Raw genomic sequence first — 21,222 nt, 5'->3', positions numbered from 1 at the left:
CAAGGGTGATGCCGGGTCACTCATACTGCAGTTGGTGCTGCGGCTGGTGCTGCAGTTGCTCTGCTGCTGTGGCGGCTGGTGCTGCGACTTGAGGCACGCGCTGTGGCTTGAAGCTCGTGCTTCTGCTGCTTGAGGCTTGTGCTGCGGATGACGCTGCGGTGCCTCAGGGTAGCTGGAACAGCTCCCTTCTTATGCGGGAGATTCCCGATTTTTTTTTAAATTTGTGCCTGCGCAGCGCCGAGCGCCAATCGCTAGCGCAGACGAGCCGCCAGCGCCTGCGCAGATGCGCCCATCGCCGGCCTCTGCGCCGATCATCACCACGGGCGCCTGCGCCCCCACCGGCACCTGCGCATCTCCAGAGCTCACCGAGCTATCATGAGACTTGCGAGTCTCAGACATGCGCTGTAGGGCCAAGATGGCGCCCGAAAAGCACATTGGAGCAGCCCGCCGGGCTCGGCTCTGCACGCCGGGTGGCAATGCAGTGTGCAGGCTGACGCTTTTTCAGGGAGGGCTGCCACTAATCCCGCAACCACAGAGGGACCCCCCTGGATGTTGCGCTGCTGCATCTTACCCGGGAGGTGACCGCGTACTCCATGTCACCTCCCCCGCACACCCTAGAGGCCCACTAGCCCCAGCGGTGGCGCTTCGGGTGACCACACCAGCCGAGGCAGAGGGACCCCAGCTGCCTGAGTCGGACTGATTGGCCCCGGAATCCCACGTCGATTCTTCTTCTGGTAAGACCGTAGGTCTCCCATCAAGGACAGGAAACCAACTGATGCGGGAGAGTGGTACCGCCTTTTTATCTGTAGGTTTCCTGTCCTTGGTGGGCGGATCCCCTCTCTCCGTGGTGCCGTCATGGGCGACAGAGAAAAATACGTTTTTTTATTTTCACGCATGGGCGGTATAAACTTCTGTGAAGCACTTGGGGATAAAAGTGCTCACCACACATCTAGATAAGTTCCTTAGGGGGTCTAGTTTCCAAAATGGGGTCACTTGTGGGGGGTTTCCACTGTTTAGGCACATCAGGGGCTCACCAAAAGCGACATGGCGTCCGATCTCAATTCCAGCTAATTTTAGCTTGAAAAAGTCAAATGGCGCTCCTTCCCTTCTGAGCCCTGCCATACGCACAAACAGTGGTCGCCCCCTACATATGGGGTATCAGCGTACTCAGGACAAATTGGACAACAACTTTTGCAGTCCAATTTCTCCTGTTACCTTTGGGAAAATAAAAAAATTGTTGCTAAAATATCGTTTTCATGACTAAAAAGTAAAATTTTCATTTTTTCCTTCAACATTGCTTTAGCTCTCATGAAGCACCAGAAGGGTTAATAAACTTCTTGAATGTGGTTTTGATCAGCTTGAGGGGTGTAGTTTTTAGAATGGTTACACTTTTGGGTATTTTTTGCTATATAGACCCCTAAATGTGACTTCAAATGTGAGGTGGTCCCTAAAAAAAATGGTTTTGTAAATTTTGTTGTAAAAATGAGAAATTGCTGGTCAACTTTTAACCCTTATAACTTCCTAACAAAAAAAAAAAAATTTGTTTCCAAAATTGTGCTGATGTAAAGTAGACATGTGGGAAATGTTACTTAAGTATTTTGCGTGACATATCTCTGTGATTTAAGGGCATAAAAATTCAAAGTTGGAAAATTGCAAAATGTTCAAACTTTTCGCCAAATTTCCATTTTTTTCACACATAAACGCAGGTAATATCAAAGAAATTTTACCACTATCATGAAGTACAATATGTCACGAGAAAACAATGTCAGAATCGCCAAGATCCGTTGAAGCGTTCCAGAGTTATAACCTCATAAAGGGACAGTGGTCAGAATTGTAAAAGTTGGCCCGGTCATTAACGTGCAAACCACCCTCGGGGCTTAAGGGGTTAATAAAGAAAAAGGGATCAATTCATATTTGTTTGTGTTCTTAGGCCATGTTCACACTTTGCGGTTTTTACCGCAGATCCGCGGTGATTTTGATGCTGCGGGTCCGCAGCAGTTTCCATTGTGTTTACATTAACATGTAAACCCTATGGAAACCGCAAACCGCAGTGCACATGCTGCGGGAAAAACTGCGCAGAAACGCAGCGGTTTACAACCCGCAGCATGTCACTTCTTTGTGCAGAATCGCTGCGATTCTGCACCCATAGAAATGCATTGTTCCGCTTACTTCCCGCATGGGGCTGTGCCCACGATGCGGGAAGTAAGCGGATAATGTGCGGTTGCTACCCGGGGTGGAGGAGAGGAGACTCTCCTCCGGGCCCTGGGAAGCATGAATAGTGTAAAAAAAAGAATAAAAATAAAAAATGATGCTATACTCACCTCTCAGCGCTGCACGCGGCTGTCCGGTCTCAGTTGCTGTGCGAGCAGGACCTGCGGTGACGTCGCGGTCACATGACCGTGATGACGCCGCGGTCACATGACCGTGACGTCACCAAGGTCCTTCTCGGCACAGCATCTTTGGAACCGGAGCGCCGCGTGCAGCGCCGAGGAGATCGGGACGTCAGAGGGTGAGTATAACCAATTTTTATTATTTTTAACATTACTATTGATGCTGCATATGCAGCATCAATAGTATAGGAGTAATCCCGCAGCGGAAACCGCGGAACAAACCGAAATAAATCTGCAGGGATAACCGCAGTGGTTTTGCCCTGCAGATTTATCAATTCCGCTGCGGGAGAACCCGCAGAGCACGCCGCAGAGTGTGCACATAGCCTTACAGTTTTTAAATAAGAATTGTATATGCTACAGTATAATCTGTTATTAGTATTTTTAGATTGTGTATGAAAGATTTTGTAAACGTTTTGCAGGTGATTAGGTGGTTCAATCACTTTGAAATATATTATCTTTAGGTCAAATTTTATATTTTATCATGATATTGCTATAGTTTTACATCTATATATTGTACATTTTATATCACTATTAATTGATAAAGTTTTGACTATTGATTTTTTTTCTTGGTTTTATTGCGGCAATTCTGACAGCTGACCGCTTGTATACAAAGGGTTAAATCGACATCATTGAATGCTTCCATCCTATTGGTCACTACCCCTATTTAATGTATCACTTCCTACCCTGTCTATAAATCCACCTGAGGAAGGTAGCAGTCCGCTGCCGAAATGCATAGTGGTTCAATAAAAGGTTTGTTTACCACTAATCTAGTGCAGTGTGCTCTACAGCCATAGCGCTCCTTAAATTGACCACATTTTTTCCAAAAAAAACTTTTACATTCCCCTTGAGGAATTGTGGCTGGAGCAGCTTGGGGCCACAGAGTTTATCTCCAGGCAAAGGACCTGAAGTGACGTCACATCCTGTGCAGTGGCATGACGTGACTGGATCCTGGGCCCACGTGACCAGACCTGGAAGCACAGCAAAGGAGCGGTCCCGGAGGAACAGAGCAGGAGTACACGGAGACATCCACTACCGGAGTTGTGCAGGGGTGCACAACCTTTCCAGGTGAGAGGCTAATCTCCCCACTTTCCATTGAAACATCCCAATCAAACCACCTGGTGCTTCTCATGCTGCGCTTTTCCATGTTTATTGTCTTAATTAAACTGATAGGGCTTGATTTGGAAAGGCACATGCCTGTCTATTTAAGACCTCTCAGATCTCAGTGCATGTCAGACCAAAGGAGAATCATGAGGTCAAAGGAACTGGCCAAGGAGCTCAGAGACAATTGTGGCAAGGCACAGATTTGGCCAAGGTTACAACAGAATTTCTGCAGTACCCTAACCCTAAGGTTCTTAAGAGCACAGTGGCCTCCATAATCCTTAAATGGAAGAAGTTTGGGACCATCAGAAGTCTTCCTAGACCTGGTCGTCCAGCCAGAATGAGCAATCGTGGGAGAAGAACCTTGGGGAGAGGTAAAGAACCCCAAGATCACTGTGGCTGAGCTCCAGAGATGTAGTAGGGGGATGGGAGAAAGTTTCACAAAGTCAGCTATCACTGCAGCCTCCACCAGTCGAGCCTTTATGGCAGAGTGGCCCGACGGAAGCCTCTCCTCAGCGTAAGACATATGAAAGCCTGATTAGAGTTTGCTAAAAAAAACACATGAAGGACCCCCAGACTATGGTAAACAAGATTCTCTGGTCTGATCAGATGAAGATAGACTATTTTGGTGATAATTCTAAGCGGTATGCGTGGAGAAAACCAGGCACTGCTCATCACCTGCCCAATACAATCCCAACAGTGAAACATGGTGGTGGCAGCATCATGCTATGGGGTGTTTTTCAGCTGCAGGGACAGGACGACTAGTTGCCATTGAAGGAAACATGAATGCGGCCAAGTATAGAAATATCCAGGATGAAAACCTCTTCCAGAGTGTTCTGGACCTCAGAGGTGGCTGAAGGCTCACCTTCCAACAAGACAATGACCCTAAGAACACAGCTGTGACCATTCTTTACTGGCCCAGCCAGAGCCCCGACCTAAACCCAATTGAAGAACTCGTGCTCATCACATAGCAAGGTTAAGAAAGTAATCACAACAGGGACTGTAATTATATGAATATCCGTTTATTAGGTACCAATTATTAAAATATACCATACAATATTAAAATCAAGAATAATTGAATATATGTGTATATGATATACTAGTGCCCATAACTATCTGGCTGCCATAATAAATAATATATCACTATCCATAAGGTCATTAAAAACCGCCCAATATAAAAAACAATTAAATAAAAATGTATTGTATATAAAAATGTGCCACGATGTGCATAATACAACATAGGATGGACAAGCAAAAAATCAAGTGATAGTGCAATAGATATTAGGTGCAAACCAATGCAAAAAAGTGCTTAAAGTGTTAATTAATAGGTTCTGTAGAAAGACACTTACATCAAATATATATAGGTAAATATGGACCGCCAGTAGAATATAGGGCACCCCGACGCGCGTTTCGGACGCACTGTTCCTTCGTCAACACCCCCTGACGAAGGAACAGTGCGTCTGAAACGCGCGTCGGGGTGCCCTATATTCTACTGGCGGTCCATATTTATTTACCTATATATATTTGAAGTAAGTGTCTTTCTACAGAACCTATTAATTAACACTTTAAGCACTTTTTTGCATTGGTTTGCACCTAATATCTATTGCACTATCACTTGATTTTTTGCTTGTCCATCCTATGTTGTATTATGCACATCGTGGCACATTTTTATATACAAAAACATTTTTATTTCATTGTTTTTTATATTGGGCGGTTTTTAATGACCTTATGGATAGTGATATATTATTTATTATGGCAGCCAGATAGTTATGGGCACTAGTATATCATATACACATATATTCAATTATTCTTGATTTTAATATTGTATGGTATATTTTAATAATTGGTACCTAATAAATGGATATTCATATAATTACAGTCCCTGTTGTGATTACTTTCTTGACCTTGCTATGTGATGAGCACGAGTTCTCTAGTTAAATGTAGTGTCTCACTACGCTATTAACACACTGGGTGTTTTTCCGGGTATTTTTTATTAAATTTTTATATAGTCTATTTTATTATAATAATTATTTTATGAGACCCTGTCAACATTGGTGTGTTTTACTAATTATCTAAACCCAATTGAGCATCTCTGGAGAGAACTGAAAATGGCTGCCCACCAACGTTCACCATCCAACCTGACGGAACAGGAGAGGATCTGCAAGGAAGAATGGTAGAGGATCCCCAAATCCAGGGGTGAAAAACTTGTTGCATCATTCTCAAGACGACTCATGGCTGTACTAGCTCAAAAGGTGCTTCTCCTCAATACTGAGCAAAGGGTCTGAATACTTATGACCATGTGAGATTTCAGTTTTTCTTTTTTAATAAATTTGCAAAAAATTTCTACGTTTGTTTTTTTCAGTCAACATGGGGTGCAGCGAGTAACATTAATGAGAAAAAAAGTGAACTTTTTTGAATTTAGCAAATGGCTGCAATGAAGCAAAGAGTGAAAAATTTCAAGAGGTCTGAATACTTTCTGTACCCACTGTAGGTGGGAGACCAACACAACACAAGATTGCAGAGACCAATGTGTAGCTGGGAAGAGATATGAGGAGTATGGGGTCCGGGCCAGTTCATACCTTCTGCAGCTCCTCCATTGTTTTAGGCAGGTTGATCATATTAGACGCAGACTTAAGACTAATTTTCAGCTGAGTGACAGCGGTGGTCAGAAGTGCAATCTGCAAGAAAATGGCAAAACAAAAGAATACATTAATCTGAGCATACAAGGAACAGTATAGAGCACGGTAACCGATTGGACAACAGCCGAGCTGCAGCGGTGTAGAGGACACTGTGCTGCAAGAGAAATCAGATCTACTCTTCTCCATCCTTCCTGGTTCTCAGCAGTAGGGGCGTCAGGTCTATTGTAATGAGGGTAGTCTCGTGCCCACGATCACCACTCACCTGCTTATTCACCTCCGTTATGTTTGCCCACAGTCTATTTAACCCCTTGTCTCCACTCTCTATTTCCTCGAGGCGCCTCTGTTTCACCATTAAGTCTTCATTGATCTTGGGGATCTCTTGGCCTGAGCTCCGCTGAGTGGATTCCACTGTGAAAAGGAGGTCATAATCATAGGGTCCTCATCTCACACAGATGTCAGCTTGGGTTAATTTTAACCCTTCCACTGCCAGGGATCTAATAGTTACCATCCGGATGTGAAAGGGTTAAGTTCCTGCTCCTGATGGGGAACATGCCAGGCTGACACTTTCTTACTTGCTTTGAACTGTTCTCTAAGGGCATCTATGTTCTCCTTCAGAACGACTTGCATCCAGACAAGGCCGATACACGTCACCACACACGCTGCCAGCACGATGAAGCCGCAGAGCGGGTAGCACAGCCGGCAGCATCGGAGAACGCTCCACCTGGGAGAACAGGAAAGATAGAAGGCTCTAATATAGACTGCTCACACCTGCACAAGATGAAAAAAACGCCAATTTATAGAAGCCTAAGGAAATGCCCGCATATATAAACCTAAACAACTATATCCCAAAATTGGGCACAAAATAGAATTGTAACATATTTGTCACCTTTATTAAACAATTTAAAAAAGAGACACAAAACAGACATGATAAAGTTAGCAAGGAAAAAATGGGGGTGGAAAAGGATTTTAAAAAAATGTATGTAGGGAGGGGGATGAGTGTGCACTTAGTAGAAAGTAATATGAATAAGAAAACAATTGATCAGTGCCTAGTAATAGCCACCAACAACTAACCCTACTAATAAATTACAATAAAGTGCTTATACTGGATTTATAAATAAATTCAAAATAATACAATGATTTGATAGAAGGAGTATATATCATAACATTCATGAATTTCTCAAGGAAGTGCATATAAATAATGAATATTGACTAAATTACATTAATTAGAAAAAAGGATATTTTTGTGTACTCACTGTAAAATCTCTCTTAGCCTCTAATTGGGGGACATAGGACCATGGGTGTTATGCTGCTGTCCACTAGGAGGGGAAACTATGCATATTCTGAAAAAGATTAACCATGGCTCCTCCTCTGCAGTATACACCCCTGGACGGCGTCAGCCTTCTCCAGTTTTGTGAAAAAGCATTAGGAGGAACGTAACATGAATAACAACCATGCCTATAAGAAGGCAACTATGTACGAGCTCAAGAAAACAATATTAGAACTCAACAGTAACAACGGCCCGGAAAGGGCAACAGGGTGGTAGCTGTGTCCCCCAACTAGAGGCCAAGAGAAAGATTTTACGGTGAGTACATAAAAATCTCCTTTACTCTGTCGCCTCATTGGGGGACACAGGACCATGGGACATCCCAAAGCAGTCCCTGGGTGGGAAGCAATGGACGAATATTGTGCAGACAGGCCCCTAAACTTGGGGCACCGCCGCCTGCAGAACCCGTCTACCTAGGCTCGCGTCCGCTGAGGACTGGGTATGAACTCTGTAGTGTTTAGTAAACGTGTGTAGGCTAGTCCAAGTGGCCGCCTTACACACTTGTTGGGCCGAAGCCTGGTGTCGAATGGCCCAGGAGGCCCCTACCGCCCGTGTAGAGTGTGCCGTAATACCGGCTGGAAGAGGAGAATTTTTAAGGCGGTAGGCCTCTTGTATGGTGGATTTGATCCACCTGGCAAGGGTAGCTTTGGAAGCTAGCAGACCCTTGCGGCCACCTTCCGGAAGAAGGAAAAGAGAATCAGACTTCCGGAAGGACACAGTCCTAGACACATATATACGCAATGCCCTGACAAGGTCAAGCGTATGCAGAGCCTCCTCCACTCTATGAACCGGAACCAGACAAAGGGAAGGCAGAGAAATTTCCTCATTGAGGTGGAAGTTGGACACAACCTTCGGAAGGAAGGATGGGACCGTACGGAGGACTACCTTGTCCTGGTGAAAAGCCAGAAAGGGCCGTCGGCAGGAGAGTACTGTCAGTTCAGACAACCTGCGTAGCGAGGTGATTGCCACCAGGAAAAAACACCTTCTGGGATAGCAGGCGGAGCGGGACCTCTTTAAGGGGTTCGAAGGGTGGTTCCTGCAATGCTGTCAGGACCAGGTTGAGGTCCCACGTTTCTAGTGGTCGTCTGTAGGGGGGAACCAATCGGGAAACCCCCTGAAGGAATGTCCATACTTGCGACTTGGTAGCAATGCGCCTTTGAAAAAGCACTGAGAGGGCTGACACCTGGCTCTTAAGCGAGTCCAAGGACAGCCTGGCTTCCAGATCCTATTGGAGAAAACCAAGTAGTTTGGGGAGGGAATAAGGGAATGGGGTCTGGCCACGAGATTCGCACCAGGTAAAGAAAGCTTTCCAGGTACGGTAATAGATCTTGGCTGGCTTCCGTGCCCTGATCATGGTCCTAATGACGTCTGGCGAGAGCCCTGCCTGGGTTAGAACCCAGGTTTCAAGGGCCACGCCGTCAAGTTGAGGGCCCCTGAGTCCTGGTGGTAGAACGGGCCTTGTGATAGAAGATCCGGACGGTCGGGGAGGCACCAGGGGGCGTCTGCTGTAAGTTGCACGATGTTGGCGTACCGTGTACATCTGGGCCAGTCCGGTGCGATTAGGATGGTTGGAACGCTCTCTTGCTTGATCTTCCTCACCACTCTGGATATCAGGGGGAGAGGTGAAAAAATGTACAGAAGCTGGAACTGGGTCCAGTCCTGAACCAGAGCGTCTGCTCCGAGCGACTGCGGATCGTGTGTTCCGGCCATGAAGTTGGAGAAGTTGGCATTGAAGTGGGATGCCATTAGGTCCACATCCGGAGTCCCCAGCGATGGCAGATCTGGCGAAAAATTTCGGGATGGAGAGACCACTTTCCCGAGTCTATTCCTTGTCGGCTGAGGAAGTCTGCTTCCCAGTTGTCCACACCCGGAATGTGGACCGCCGAGAGAACCGAACCTGTGTCCTCCGCCCAGTAGAGGATGTGTGACACTTCTCGCATTGCCTGGGTACTGCGGGTCCCTCTTGGTGATTCACATATGCCACGGCCGTGGCATTGTCCGACTGTATTCTGATGTGAGAGGCTGCCAGTAAGTGATGGAAGGCCCTCAATGCCAGGAGGATGGCACGAATTTCCAGGTTGTTGATGGGCATGGTCGCTTCCACTGGAGACCACTTGCCCTGTGCCGTAGGTGTACCGCACCCCAACCCGTCAGGCTCGCATCGGTGGTCAGAACCCTCCATTGACCTGTGAGAAAGGATTTCCCCTTTGCTATCGAGGTTGGCTTGAGCCACCAGTGTAGGGACCTCCTGGTTGACATCAGCTGTAACTCCCTGTCGAGAGAAAAGGGATTCCTGTCCCAGGACTTGAGAATGGCTAGTTGGAGAGGCCTGAGGTGAAACTGGGCAAATGGGACCGCTTCTATTGCTGCCCCCATCCTGCCGAGGACTCTCATGGCAAACCGGAGAGACTGAGGGGGTTTGCGGAGGAGGGTGCGAACTCCTAGGCGGAGAGCCAGTGCCTTGTCTTTGGGAAGGAGCACTAGACCCCAGGAGGCGTTGAATAGCATTCCCAGGAAGGTTAGAGACTGACTCGGGGTTGATGATAAATTTTTGTAGGATGACTAACCAGCCCATGCGACTCAGAGTGTCGGTTGTGATTGAGACGCTGAGCTCGCAGTCCTTGAAGGTGGGAGCCTTGATGAGTAGATCGTCCAGGTATGGAACGACTACTATGCCTTGAGTGCAGGACGTCCATGGTGGCTGCCATGACTTTGGTATACACCCTGGGAGCCGTGGCGAGTCCGAACGGGAGAGCCACGAACTGGTAGTGGTCCTGGTCGATTGCGAACCTGAGAAATCTCTGATGGGCGGGTGCAGTAGGTATATTGCAGGTATGCGTCTTGTATGTCTATGGAGGCGAGATATTCTCCCTTCTCCATAGACACAATGATGGAACGAAAGGACTCCATGCGGAAGTCCAAAAAAAAACATATGACGGACCCGTACATATTGGTTGAGCTGTTTTAGGGCCAGTATGGGTCGTACGCTGCCACCTTTCTTGGGAACTACGAATAGATTGGAGTAGAACCCTCGGAAGCACTCTGCCGTGGGGACCGGAACTATGACTCCTGCTTGAAAAAAGCGAGGAGACCGCTTGGTGGAAGGCACGAGGCTTGGATGGTGGTTTTGGGGGGACAGAGAGGAAGAATAGATCCAGTGGGTTGGAGGTGAACTCTATCTTGTATCCGAAAGACACTAGTTCCCTTCCGTGAGTCATGATGAGGAGAAAGTCTGAGATTTTCCTCCTCTGGGCTTAGACTGGCCTGCTTTTGACTGCCAGGTCTTGTCCGACCTTTGCGTCAATCGTGAGTTGTCCCTGCGTGGGGAACGGTTACGATTTTGTGCTGGACGCGAGACGGACCAGCCCGAGGAGTCCTGAAAGGATCGGAATCGAGTTTGGTTACGCTTCTTGTAAGTGCGTTTAGGTTTCAGTTGGGGAAGAGAGGTACTCTTACCCCCGGTGGCGTTGGATATCATCGCGTCCAACTGTTCAACGAAAAGTCGTCCACTAAGGTAGGGGAGGACTTCTTTGAGGCTGCGTCCGCTTTCCATTCTCGCAGCCAGAGGATACGCCGAATTGTGATGGCGTTTGATGCTATCCCTGCTACACCCCTTGCTGAATCCAGAGCTGCATGAAGCATGTAATCTGCTACAACTGCTATTTGAACCGAATTTTTGGCCCAGGCCAGAATGGCCTTGGCAGCCCAAACTAAAGCGATCGCGGGAGCCAAGGATGCCCCTGCAGCCTCAAAAATTGAACGAGCCATGCGTTCTACCTGCCGGTCTGCTGCATCCCTGAGGGTTGAGCTATCTGGCAGTGAAAGGAGGGTATGTGCTGCTAGCCTCGAGACTGGGGGGTCCACTTCGGGTGGATCTGTCCATTCCTTGGTGTCCTTCTGCGGGAAGGGGTACCTCGCCTTCAGATATTTGCGATTAGCAAATCTTGTGTTCTGGGGCCTCTGGTGGCAGATTAGAAATGTCCAGCACCCGATGGATGGACAAGATTATGTCCTCAACTAGAGCTGTATTGCTAGGGGGGGATTGGGATCAGGGACCCCTCCGTTTCCTTGTCTGAGTCGGAGTCACAGATGCCTTCCGAATCCTGTGTATCACTGAGGCGTCCCCTGCTGGGTGAGTTGGGGCAGAGGCCTCCTCTGGTCGGGGATTGCGGAGATCTGCATTGTCTGCCCCTGGAAGGGGACGGTCTAGATGACCTGGAACTACAGTGTCTCTCCCTAGAAGGGGATGACCGTGTACTATGGGATGATGCAGACGGACTTGACCTATAGGTCCGCTTGCGTCCTGACCTAGACGTGGATGTGCCAGGGTCGTCCTGTTCCTGAGTCTAGCTCTCCCTTTGCTGGGTAACGGTCATAGCCGAGGCATGACTCTGCAGAGCCTGAAGCAATGTGGAGCTTCGGTTATCTATAGACTGCGTCATAGATTACGACATCTAAGTGACCCATTCCGGCTTAGCATTAGACACCGAAGCATTGGCAGGGGCTCCTTGGGGCTCTGACACAGTAGTCTGGATGAAGTCCTGGCAGTGCGGGTACGTGCTGCCACTGGGGAGAGTGGTCCTGCAGGCTGTGCAGAATGCATAATAACAGTCCTGCCTGGTTCTCTTGGACCTTGAGGCCGGCATAGTGCACAGAGTGCAGAAGGGCTGGCTATGCAGAGGACCCTATAGGGGAGCCTTATAGGGAATATGGATTCACAGCCGAGGTTAAAAAAAAAAAACAAAAAAAAAAAACAAAACAAAAAAAAAACAGCTGTGATCTTACCCCACCAGTTTGCCCATAGGTCCAGTGCCGAAGATCCACAGTCCTGTGCCCTCCGGAGACTGGCTGGCCTGTGTCCTGCTGACCGGGAGATGCAGGGTTAATCCTTGGCCTGCAGCAGAAATGGCCGCCGAGAAGAAGAGGAAGGGGAAGAAGGGGGCGGAGAGCTGAAAAAGGGCGGCAGAGCTGTGTAAAAAACGTGCTCTGTCTCGATCCGCCCACTCTGACACTGTGAAGTGTCATATTTATCATCCTGGCGGCGGGCCAGGGGGGAGGGTGCGGAGGGGAGGCGGCGGCTTCAGCTAGGCAGAAGCCGTGGCCTAAATTAGATGCCTGATGCCCAGAAAGGCTCCAGGCTGGCGCGAAAGTCCGGGAGGGGGTCGGATCTGAACCAGACACCCCCCCCCCGGATTTAAAGGCAGGATAGCGGTGGGGCTATAAGCGGAAGGGAGGGCCCGGTGAGGGGTCCCCCTGAGGCACTGTAGAGCTGGTGCTGCCGCAGAGACAGGGGTGCAGGGAGCCCTGTGTCTCAGATGTGCCATCCCTGCCTGTACGCCCCCGGCCCTGACAGGAGCCTGCAGCTGGGCTGGGGTCCCTGGATGCAGGCGCATTGTGCTGGCCCATGCTGCTGGGAGCTGCAGAGTGCTGCCTGTACAGGCCCTACCTGAGGCGTCTCAACCTAATGCCCCCAAAGGGGGATTAGGGAGGGTGCAGCTGCCACCATCAGGGGGCTTTATCCTCGCCTCGACCTCAACCCAGAAACCAAAAGGAATTGGGGAAGGAAAGGGGTCTCGACTTCGAACCAGCACCCGAGGGACTGGGGAAGGAGCGACATGGGGAACGGCCATCTCGACTTCAACCGGGCACCCCGTAATAGGGGGCCGAGGAAGGAGCCATGCCGGGAGTCTCACAGGAGACCCACTTTTCTTCATCTGTAATTCCGTTGGAAAAAGCGGAGCAAAAAAAAATTTTTTAGGTGTGCCTCCTATGCGACACTAAACAAAAACTGGAGAAGGCTGACACCGTCCAGGGGTGTATACTGCAGAGGAGGAGCCACGGTTAATCTTTTTTCAGATTATGCATAGTGTCGCCTCCTAGTGGACAGCAGCATAACACCCATGGTCCTGTGTCCCCCAATGAGGCGACAGAGTAAAATATATATACACAGTGCATAAGAATAGTATCAACATAGGCATGCACACCCACAGAGTAAATAGCCTGCGCATACGAATTAATGTATGGAGAATGCATGCCTAACCAATTATGGATCAACTAATCAATCGGATCATGAGTTAATGTAAAAATAAGTAAACAATATCAAAACCAGATACTGACCATAGGCACAACACAGCCCCCTCCACCTGCTACAGAGCATGTTTCGCTGCTGCTTCGTCAGGGAGTGAGGTGGAAGGAGATGCATTATATATGGCGAGAACAGCTGTAATTAATTACAAATCAGAAGTGCCATATTATCTGGCACCACTGCAGGCCCAGGCTTCCGGTACACTGTCCCGCCTGCAACTGGAATTACGTCACCGACGCGTGACCAAGGTCACAGTCCGATGACCCACACAGTCAGCGCACAGCGTTCTCACAGCCATATTACATGGGGGCATAGGAAGCGCAAACAGAAAAAACACAGTACCCCTACTGATAAAGGGCTAGGTTGCCCACATACAATCCTCTTGACAAGTAGGAGATGCCACTGCTGAGGGGACGATCCCGAAAGAGTCTTCCAGAGGTTTAAGTTTGGCAATGGCATTCACCTTCTCTTAAGAGATTTTTCTGCGGTTTTGATGTGTTCCAAAGTACACACTCCGCTCTCACCAACATAAATCAGTCCACCGGGACATGTAGCTTAGGCTACTTTCACACTAGCGTTTTTGGCTGGACGTCGCAATGCGTCGTTTAGACTAACATTACCGACGCATTGCGACGCAGTGCCACACGTCGCAACCGTCGCGCGACGATTGCGTTGTGTTTTGGCGCAAACCGCCGCCACAAAAAAAGTTACATGTAACTTTTTTTGTGCGTCGGGACCGCCATTTTCGACAGCGCATGCGCGGCCGAAACTCCGCCCCCTCCTCCCCGGACCTTACAATGAAGCAGCGGAAGCGTCTGAAGACTGCTTCCACTGCCAATGTCGGGCATTTTCTTCACAGTATGCGTCGGTACATCAGGCCGACGCAGCGCGACGGCCCCGTACCGACGCTAGTGTGAAAGCAGCCTAAGGCTTCTTTCACACTAGCGTCGGGCTCGGTCCGTCGCAGTGCGTCGGGCCGAGGTCACCGACGCTAACGTTGTCTCCGCCGCACAACAGGTGCAGCGGATGCATTTTTCCAGCGCATCAGCTGCCCCATTGTGAGGTGCGGGGAAGTGCGGGGAGGTGGGGGCGGAGTTCCAGCCGCGCATGCGCGGTCGGAAAAAGCGGACCGTCGGGAGCAAAAAACGTTACATGTAACGTTTTTTGGTCCCGACTGTCCGCCACAACACGGCGCAACCGTCGCGACGTGTGGCAATGCGTCGCAAATGCGTCGCTAATGTTAGTCAATGCTGAAAAAAGGCATCCTGCAAGCACTTTTGCAGGATGCGTTTTTTTCGGCAAAACGACGTATTGCAGTTAACGCTAGTGTGAAAGTAGCCCAAGGCTACTTTCACATTTCCGTCTTTCCTCTGCCGTCGCAATACGTCGATTTTTTAAAATGCTGGATCCTGCATTTTCCCATAGACTTGTATTAGCGACGTATCACGACGGATGGACACACGTTTCGTCCATCGTGCACTGGATCCTGCAAAATGTGACAGCCCGTCTTTCACAAAAAAACGTTCAAGGGAACGTTTTTCTGTATGTTGTATCCAGTGTTTCTGACTGCGCATGCCCAGCAGGAAATCTCGCACTCACTCTCTTTCCTCCCCGGGACTAGACGGAAATGTGAAAGGACAAACTTCCGTCGGTACATCGCGCCGACGCTTTGTGACGGGCGAGTACCGACGGAAATGTGAAAGTAGCCTTATAAATAAAGAGTACCAATATAAATCAGTCCACCGGGACATGCAGCTTATAAATAACCAGTACCAATATAAATCAGTCCACCGGGACATGCAGCTTATAAATAACCAGTACCAATATCAATCAGTCCACCGGGACATGCAGCTTATAAATAACCAGTACCAATATCAATCAGTCCACCGGGACTTGCAGCTTAGAAATAACCAGTACCAATATCAATCAGTCCACCGGGACATGTAGCTTATAACCAGTACCAATATCAATCAGTCCACCGGGACATGTAGCTTATAACCAGTACCAATATCAATCAGTCCACCGGGACTTGTAGCTTATAAATAACCAGTACCAATATAAATCAGTCCACCGGGACATGCAGCTTAGAAATAACCAGTACCAATATCAATCAGTCCACCGGGACATGTAGCTTATAACCAGTACCAATATCAATCAGTCCACCGGGACTTGTAGCTTATAAATAACCAGTACCAATATAAATCAGTCCACCGGGACATGCAGCTTAGAAATAACCAGTACCAATATCAATCAGTCCACCGGGACATGCAGCTTAGAAATAACGAGTACCAATATCAATCAGTCCACCGGGACATGTAGCTTATAAATAACCAGTACCAATATAAATCAGTCCACCGGGACTTGTAGCTTATAAATAACCAGTACCAATATCAATCAGTCCACCGGGACATGTAGCTTATAACCAGTACCAATATCAATCAGTCCACCGGGACATGTAGCTTATAACCAGTACCAATATCAATCAGTCCACCGGGACTTGTAGCTTATAAATAACCAGTACCAATATCAATCAGTCCACCGGGACTTGTAGCTTATAAATAACCAGTACCAATATCAATCAGTCCACCGGGACATGTAGCTTATAAATAACCAGTACCAATATAAATCAGTCCACCGGGACATATAGCTTAGAAATAACCAGTACCAATATCAATCAGTCCACCGGGACTTGCAGCTTAGAAATAACCAGTACCAATATCAATCAGTCCACCGGGACATGCAGCTTAGAAATAACCAGTACCAATATCAATCAGTCCACCGGGACTTGCAGCTTAGAAATAACCAGTACCAATATCAATCAGTCCCCGGGACTTGCAGCTTAGAAATAACCAGTACCAATATCAATCAGTCCACCGGGACTTGCAGCTTATAAATAACCAGTACCAATATCAATCAGTCCACCGGGACATGTAGCTTATAACCAGTACCAATATCAATCAGTCCACCGGGACTTGTAGCTTATAAATAACCAGTACCAATATAAATCAGTCCACCGGGACTTGCAGCTTAGAAATAACCAGTACTAATATCAATCAGTCCACCGGGACATGCAGCTTATAAATAACCAGTACCAATATCAATCACTCCACCGGGACATGTAGCTTATAACCAGTACCAATATCAATCAGTCCACCGGGACATGTAGCTTATAAATAACCAGTACTAATATCAATCAGTCCACCGGGACATATAGCTTAGAAATAACCAGTACCAATATCAATCAGTCCACCGGGACATGCAGCTTAGAAATAACCAGTACCAATATCAATCAGTCCACCGGGACATGTAGCTTATAACCAGTACCAATATCAATCAGTCCACCGGGACATGTAGCTTATAAATAACCAGTACCAATATCAATCAGTGCACCGGGACTTGTAGCTTATAAATAACCAGTACCAATATCAATCAGTTCCCCGGGACATGCAGCTTAGAAATAACCAGTACCAATATCAATCAGTCCACCGGGACATGCAGCTTAGAAATAACGAGTACCAATATCAATCAGTCCACCGGGACATGTAGCTTAGAAATAACCAGTACCAATATCAATCAGTCCACCGGGACATGCAGCTTAGAAATAACCAGTACCAATATCAATCAGTCCACCGGGACATGTAGCTTATAACCAGTACCAATATCAATCAGTCCACCGGGACATGTAGCTTATAAATAACCAGTACCAATATCAATCAGTGCACCGGGACTTGTAGCTTATAAATAACCAGTACCAATATCAATCAGTTCCCCGGGACATGCAGCTTAGAAATAACCAGTACCAATATCAATCAGTCCACCGGGACATGCAGCTTAGAAATAACGAGTACCAATATCAATCAGTCCACCGGGACATGTAGCTTATAAATAACCAGTACCAATATAAATCAGTCCACCGGGACTTGTAGCTTATAAATAACCAGTACCAATATCAATCAGTCCACCGGGACTTGTAGCTTATAAATAACCAGTACCAATATAAATCAGTCCACCGGGACTTGTAGCTTATAAATAACCAGTACCAATATCAATCAGTCCACCGGGACATGTAGCTTATAAATAACCAGTACCAATATCAATCAGTCCACCGGGACATGCAGCTTAGAAATAACCAGTACCAATATCAATCAGTCCACCGGGACATGTAGCTTATAAATAACCAGTACCAATATCAATCAGTCCACCGAGACATGCAGCTTATAAATAACCAGTACCAATATCAATCAGTCCACCGGGACATGCAGCTTAGAAATAACCAGTACCAATATCAATCAGTCCACCGGGACATGTAGCTTATAACCAGTACCAATATCAATCAGTCCACCGGGACATGTAGCTTAGAAATAACCAGTACCAATATCAATCAGTCCACCGGGACATGTAGCTTAGAAATAACCAGTACCAATATCAATCAGTCCACCGGGACATGTAGCTTAGAAATAACCAGTACTAATATCAATCAGTCCACCGGGACATGTAGCTTATAACCAGTACCAATATCAATCAGTCCACCGGGACATGTAGCTTATAAATAACCAGTACCAATATCAATCAGTCCACCGGGACATATAGCTTAGAAATGACCAGTACCAATATCAATCAGTCCACCGGGACATGTAGCTTATAACCAGTACCAATATCAATCAGTCCACCGGGACATGTAGCTTATAAATAACCAGTACCAATATCAATCAGTCCACCGGGACATGCAGCTTAGAAATAACCAGTACTAATATCAATCAGTCCACCGGGACATGTAGCTTATAAATAACCAGTACCAATATAAATCAGTCCACCGGGACATGCAGCTTAGAAATAACCAGTACCAATATCAATCAGTCCACCGGGACATGTAGCTTATAACCAGTACCAATATCAATCAGTCCACCGGGACATGTAGCTTATAAATAACCAGTACCAATATCAATCAGTCCACCGGGACATGTAGCTTATAACCAGTACCAATATCAATCAGTCCACCGGGACATGTAGCTTATTAAATAACCAGTACCAATATCAATCAGTCCACCGGGACATGCAGCTTAGAAATAACCAGTACTAATATCAATCAGTCCACCGGGACATGTAGCTTATAAATAACCAGTACCAATATCAATCAGTCCACCGGGACATGTAGCTTATTAAATAACCAGTACCAATATCAATCAGTCCACCGGGACATGCAGCTTAGAAATAACCAGTACTAATATCAATCAGTCCACCGGGACTTGTAGCTTATAAATAACCAGTACCAATATAAATCAGTCCACCGGGACATGTAGCTTATAAATAACCAGTACCAATATCAATCAGTCCACCGGGACATGCAGCTTAGAAATAACCAGTACTAATATCAATCAGTCCACCGGGACATGTAGCTTATAAATAACCAGTACCAATATCAATCAGTCCACCGGGACATGTAGCTTATAACCAGTACCAATATCAATCAGTCCACCGGGACATGTAGCTTATTAAATAACCAGTACCAATATCAATCAGTCCACCGGGACATGCAGCTTAGAAATAACCAGTACTAATATCAATCAGTCCACCGGGACTTGTAGCTTATAAATAACCAGTACCAATATAAATCAGTCCACCGGGACATGTAGCTTAGAAATAACCAGTACCAATATCAATCAGTCCACCGGGACATGCAGCTTAGAAATAACCAGTACCAATATCAATCAGTCCACCGGGACATGCAGCTTATAAATAACCAGTACCAATATCAATCAGTCCACCGGGACATGCAGCTTATAAATAACCAGTACCAATATCAATCAGTCCACCGGGACATGCAGCTTATAAATAACCAGTACCAATATCAATCAGTCCACCGGGACATGCAGCTTAGAAATAACCAGTACCAATATCAATCAGTCCACCGGGACATGCAGCTTAGAAATAACCAGTACCAATATCAATCAGTCCACCGGGACATGTAGCTTATAACCAGTACCAATATCAATCAGTCCACCGGGACATGCAGCTTATAAATAACCAGTACCAATATCAATCAGTCCACCGGGACATGCAGCTTATAAATAACCAGTACCAATATCAATCAGTCCACCGGGACATGCAGCTTAGAAATAACCAGTACCAATATCAATCAGTCCACCGGGACATGCAGCTTATAAATAACCAGTACCAATATCAATCAGTCCACCGGGACATGCAGCTTATAAATAACCAGTACCAATATCAATCAGTCCACCGGGACATGCAGCTTAGAAATAACCAGTACCAATATCAATCAGTCCACCGGGACATGCAGCTTATAAATAACCAGTACCAATATCAATCAGTCCACCGGGACATGCAGCTTATAAATAACCAGTACCAATATCAATCAGTCCACCGGGACATGCAGCTTAGAAATAACCAGTACCAATATCAATCAGTCCACCGGGACATGTAGCTTATAACCAGTACCAATATCAATCAGTCCACCGGGACATGCAGCTTAGAAATAACCGGTCGTTCTACAGTTGATGAGATGCAGACCCCTAGAGTTCTGCTCACCCACGGAGTCTTGAGAAGCGTCTGTTGTGCGCTATATTTCCATGCTTTAGTCTCCACACTTCCATGTACCTGATTTGGGGCCTTTTGAGACAAAGATTTGTGAAGACGCTTTAGGCACATAATGCACCGAAATATCATGGAACGTCTTCTGAACTTTGGCTGTAATTAAAGGTGGATGTGATAGAAGAACAAGGTGTTTGATCGTGTTGGAAGATTTGGAAATTATATTGGTCATCTCTCTCCGCCTGGAATGGGGATGATTCTTCATGATGTGGCGTCTTCCCGGTGCCCTACTCTGAGAAGGACGCTCTTCCTCACGGGCGGATGAGCTCCGGTCACGTCCTGCCCCCTCCAGATGCCCCCTCTGGTCAGGTAGCCGCGATCCCTCCCGCAGGCACCACCACCCCCAGCAGACACCAGAGGCGGCCGAACCCGCAGGGCCGCCCGTCAGCCGCAAACGACTCGACAGCCGGACATATTTACCGACCTCCCGCAGCGGCCGCGGCCCTCCCCCAGGGCAGAGAACTCGTCCTCCTCCGTGTAGGTGTCGGAATCTGAAGCCGGGGGCTCGGTGCGCAGCAGCCGGTGGCCGGAACCTTTCTTAGCCTTCTTCCTCCCACCGTCTCCGGCCAGGCCGATCAAGGCGTTCAGCTCCTTGCGTTTCTTCATCTTCTTGTTCGCTGCAGGGGCGGCCGGAATCCCGGCGGACAGAGCGCCGGAGCCCATGTACCCAGGCCGAGCGCTCCTCACATCCGGGATCGGGGGCTGCGGCGCCACGTCACTCCGGGGGCGGGGTCTTCACCTTACGTCACTCCGGGGGCGGGAGTAAATGTTTGCGTCACACTGGAGGCGGGGCTAGTGCGACATGTTTATTAGTATTATTACTATGGTGCTTGAACCTCCTAGGTTCAAGCACCATATTGTAATCCGATTTCTTATATTTATGGTGCTTGAACCTCCTAGGTTCAAGCACCATATTGTAATCCGATTTCTTATATTTTATTCTTCTTCTTCTCCGCGTTTTCCGCAATTAATGCGGCCCGAACCGCTCGGCGCAGAGACCCCGTTCAGGCGGCGTTTCGAAGGCCTCGGTGGGGACAGGTGTGCTATGACTTTTATAGTCGATCCGATATGTAG

At 47.5% G+C, this 21,222-nt stretch overlaps 1 protein-coding gene across 3 annotated transcripts in view; it reads right to left on the bottom strand.

The window, feature by feature from the left end:
- The window catches only part of EFCAB14 (EF-hand calcium binding domain 14), a 48,673-nt gene extending 27,789 nt beyond the window's left edge, over positions 1 to 20,884 (bottom strand). The window contains exons 1-4 of one of the 3 annotated variants that reach the window (XM_077276663.1): positions 20,573 to 20,884; positions 6,700 to 6,848; positions 6,390 to 6,535; positions 6,068 to 6,166 (exon numbers count right to left, since the gene is read on the bottom strand). In XM_077276663.1, coding sequence (XP_077132778.1) covers positions 6,068 to 6,166; positions 6,390 to 6,535; positions 6,700 to 6,848; positions 20,573 to 20,811 — 633 coding nt within the window. In that variant the 5' untranslated portion in view covers positions 20,812 to 20,884. The remainder of the gene's footprint in view (positions 1 to 6,067; positions 6,167 to 6,389; positions 6,536 to 6,699; positions 6,849 to 20,572) is intronic. The other 2 variants (XM_077276664.1, XM_077276665.1) reach the window with 2 other exon arrangements.
- Between the last annotated feature and the right edge of the window lie 338 nt (positions 20,885 to 21,222).

Source organism: Ranitomeya variabilis, chromosome 8, assembly GCF_051348905.1.
Source record: "Ranitomeya variabilis isolate aRanVar5 chromosome 8, aRanVar5.hap1, whole genome shotgun sequence".
Taxonomy (NCBI): Eukaryota; Metazoa; Chordata; class Amphibia; order Anura; family Dendrobatidae; genus Ranitomeya; species Ranitomeya variabilis.
This window is presented reverse-complemented; position numbering and strand designations above follow the sequence as displayed.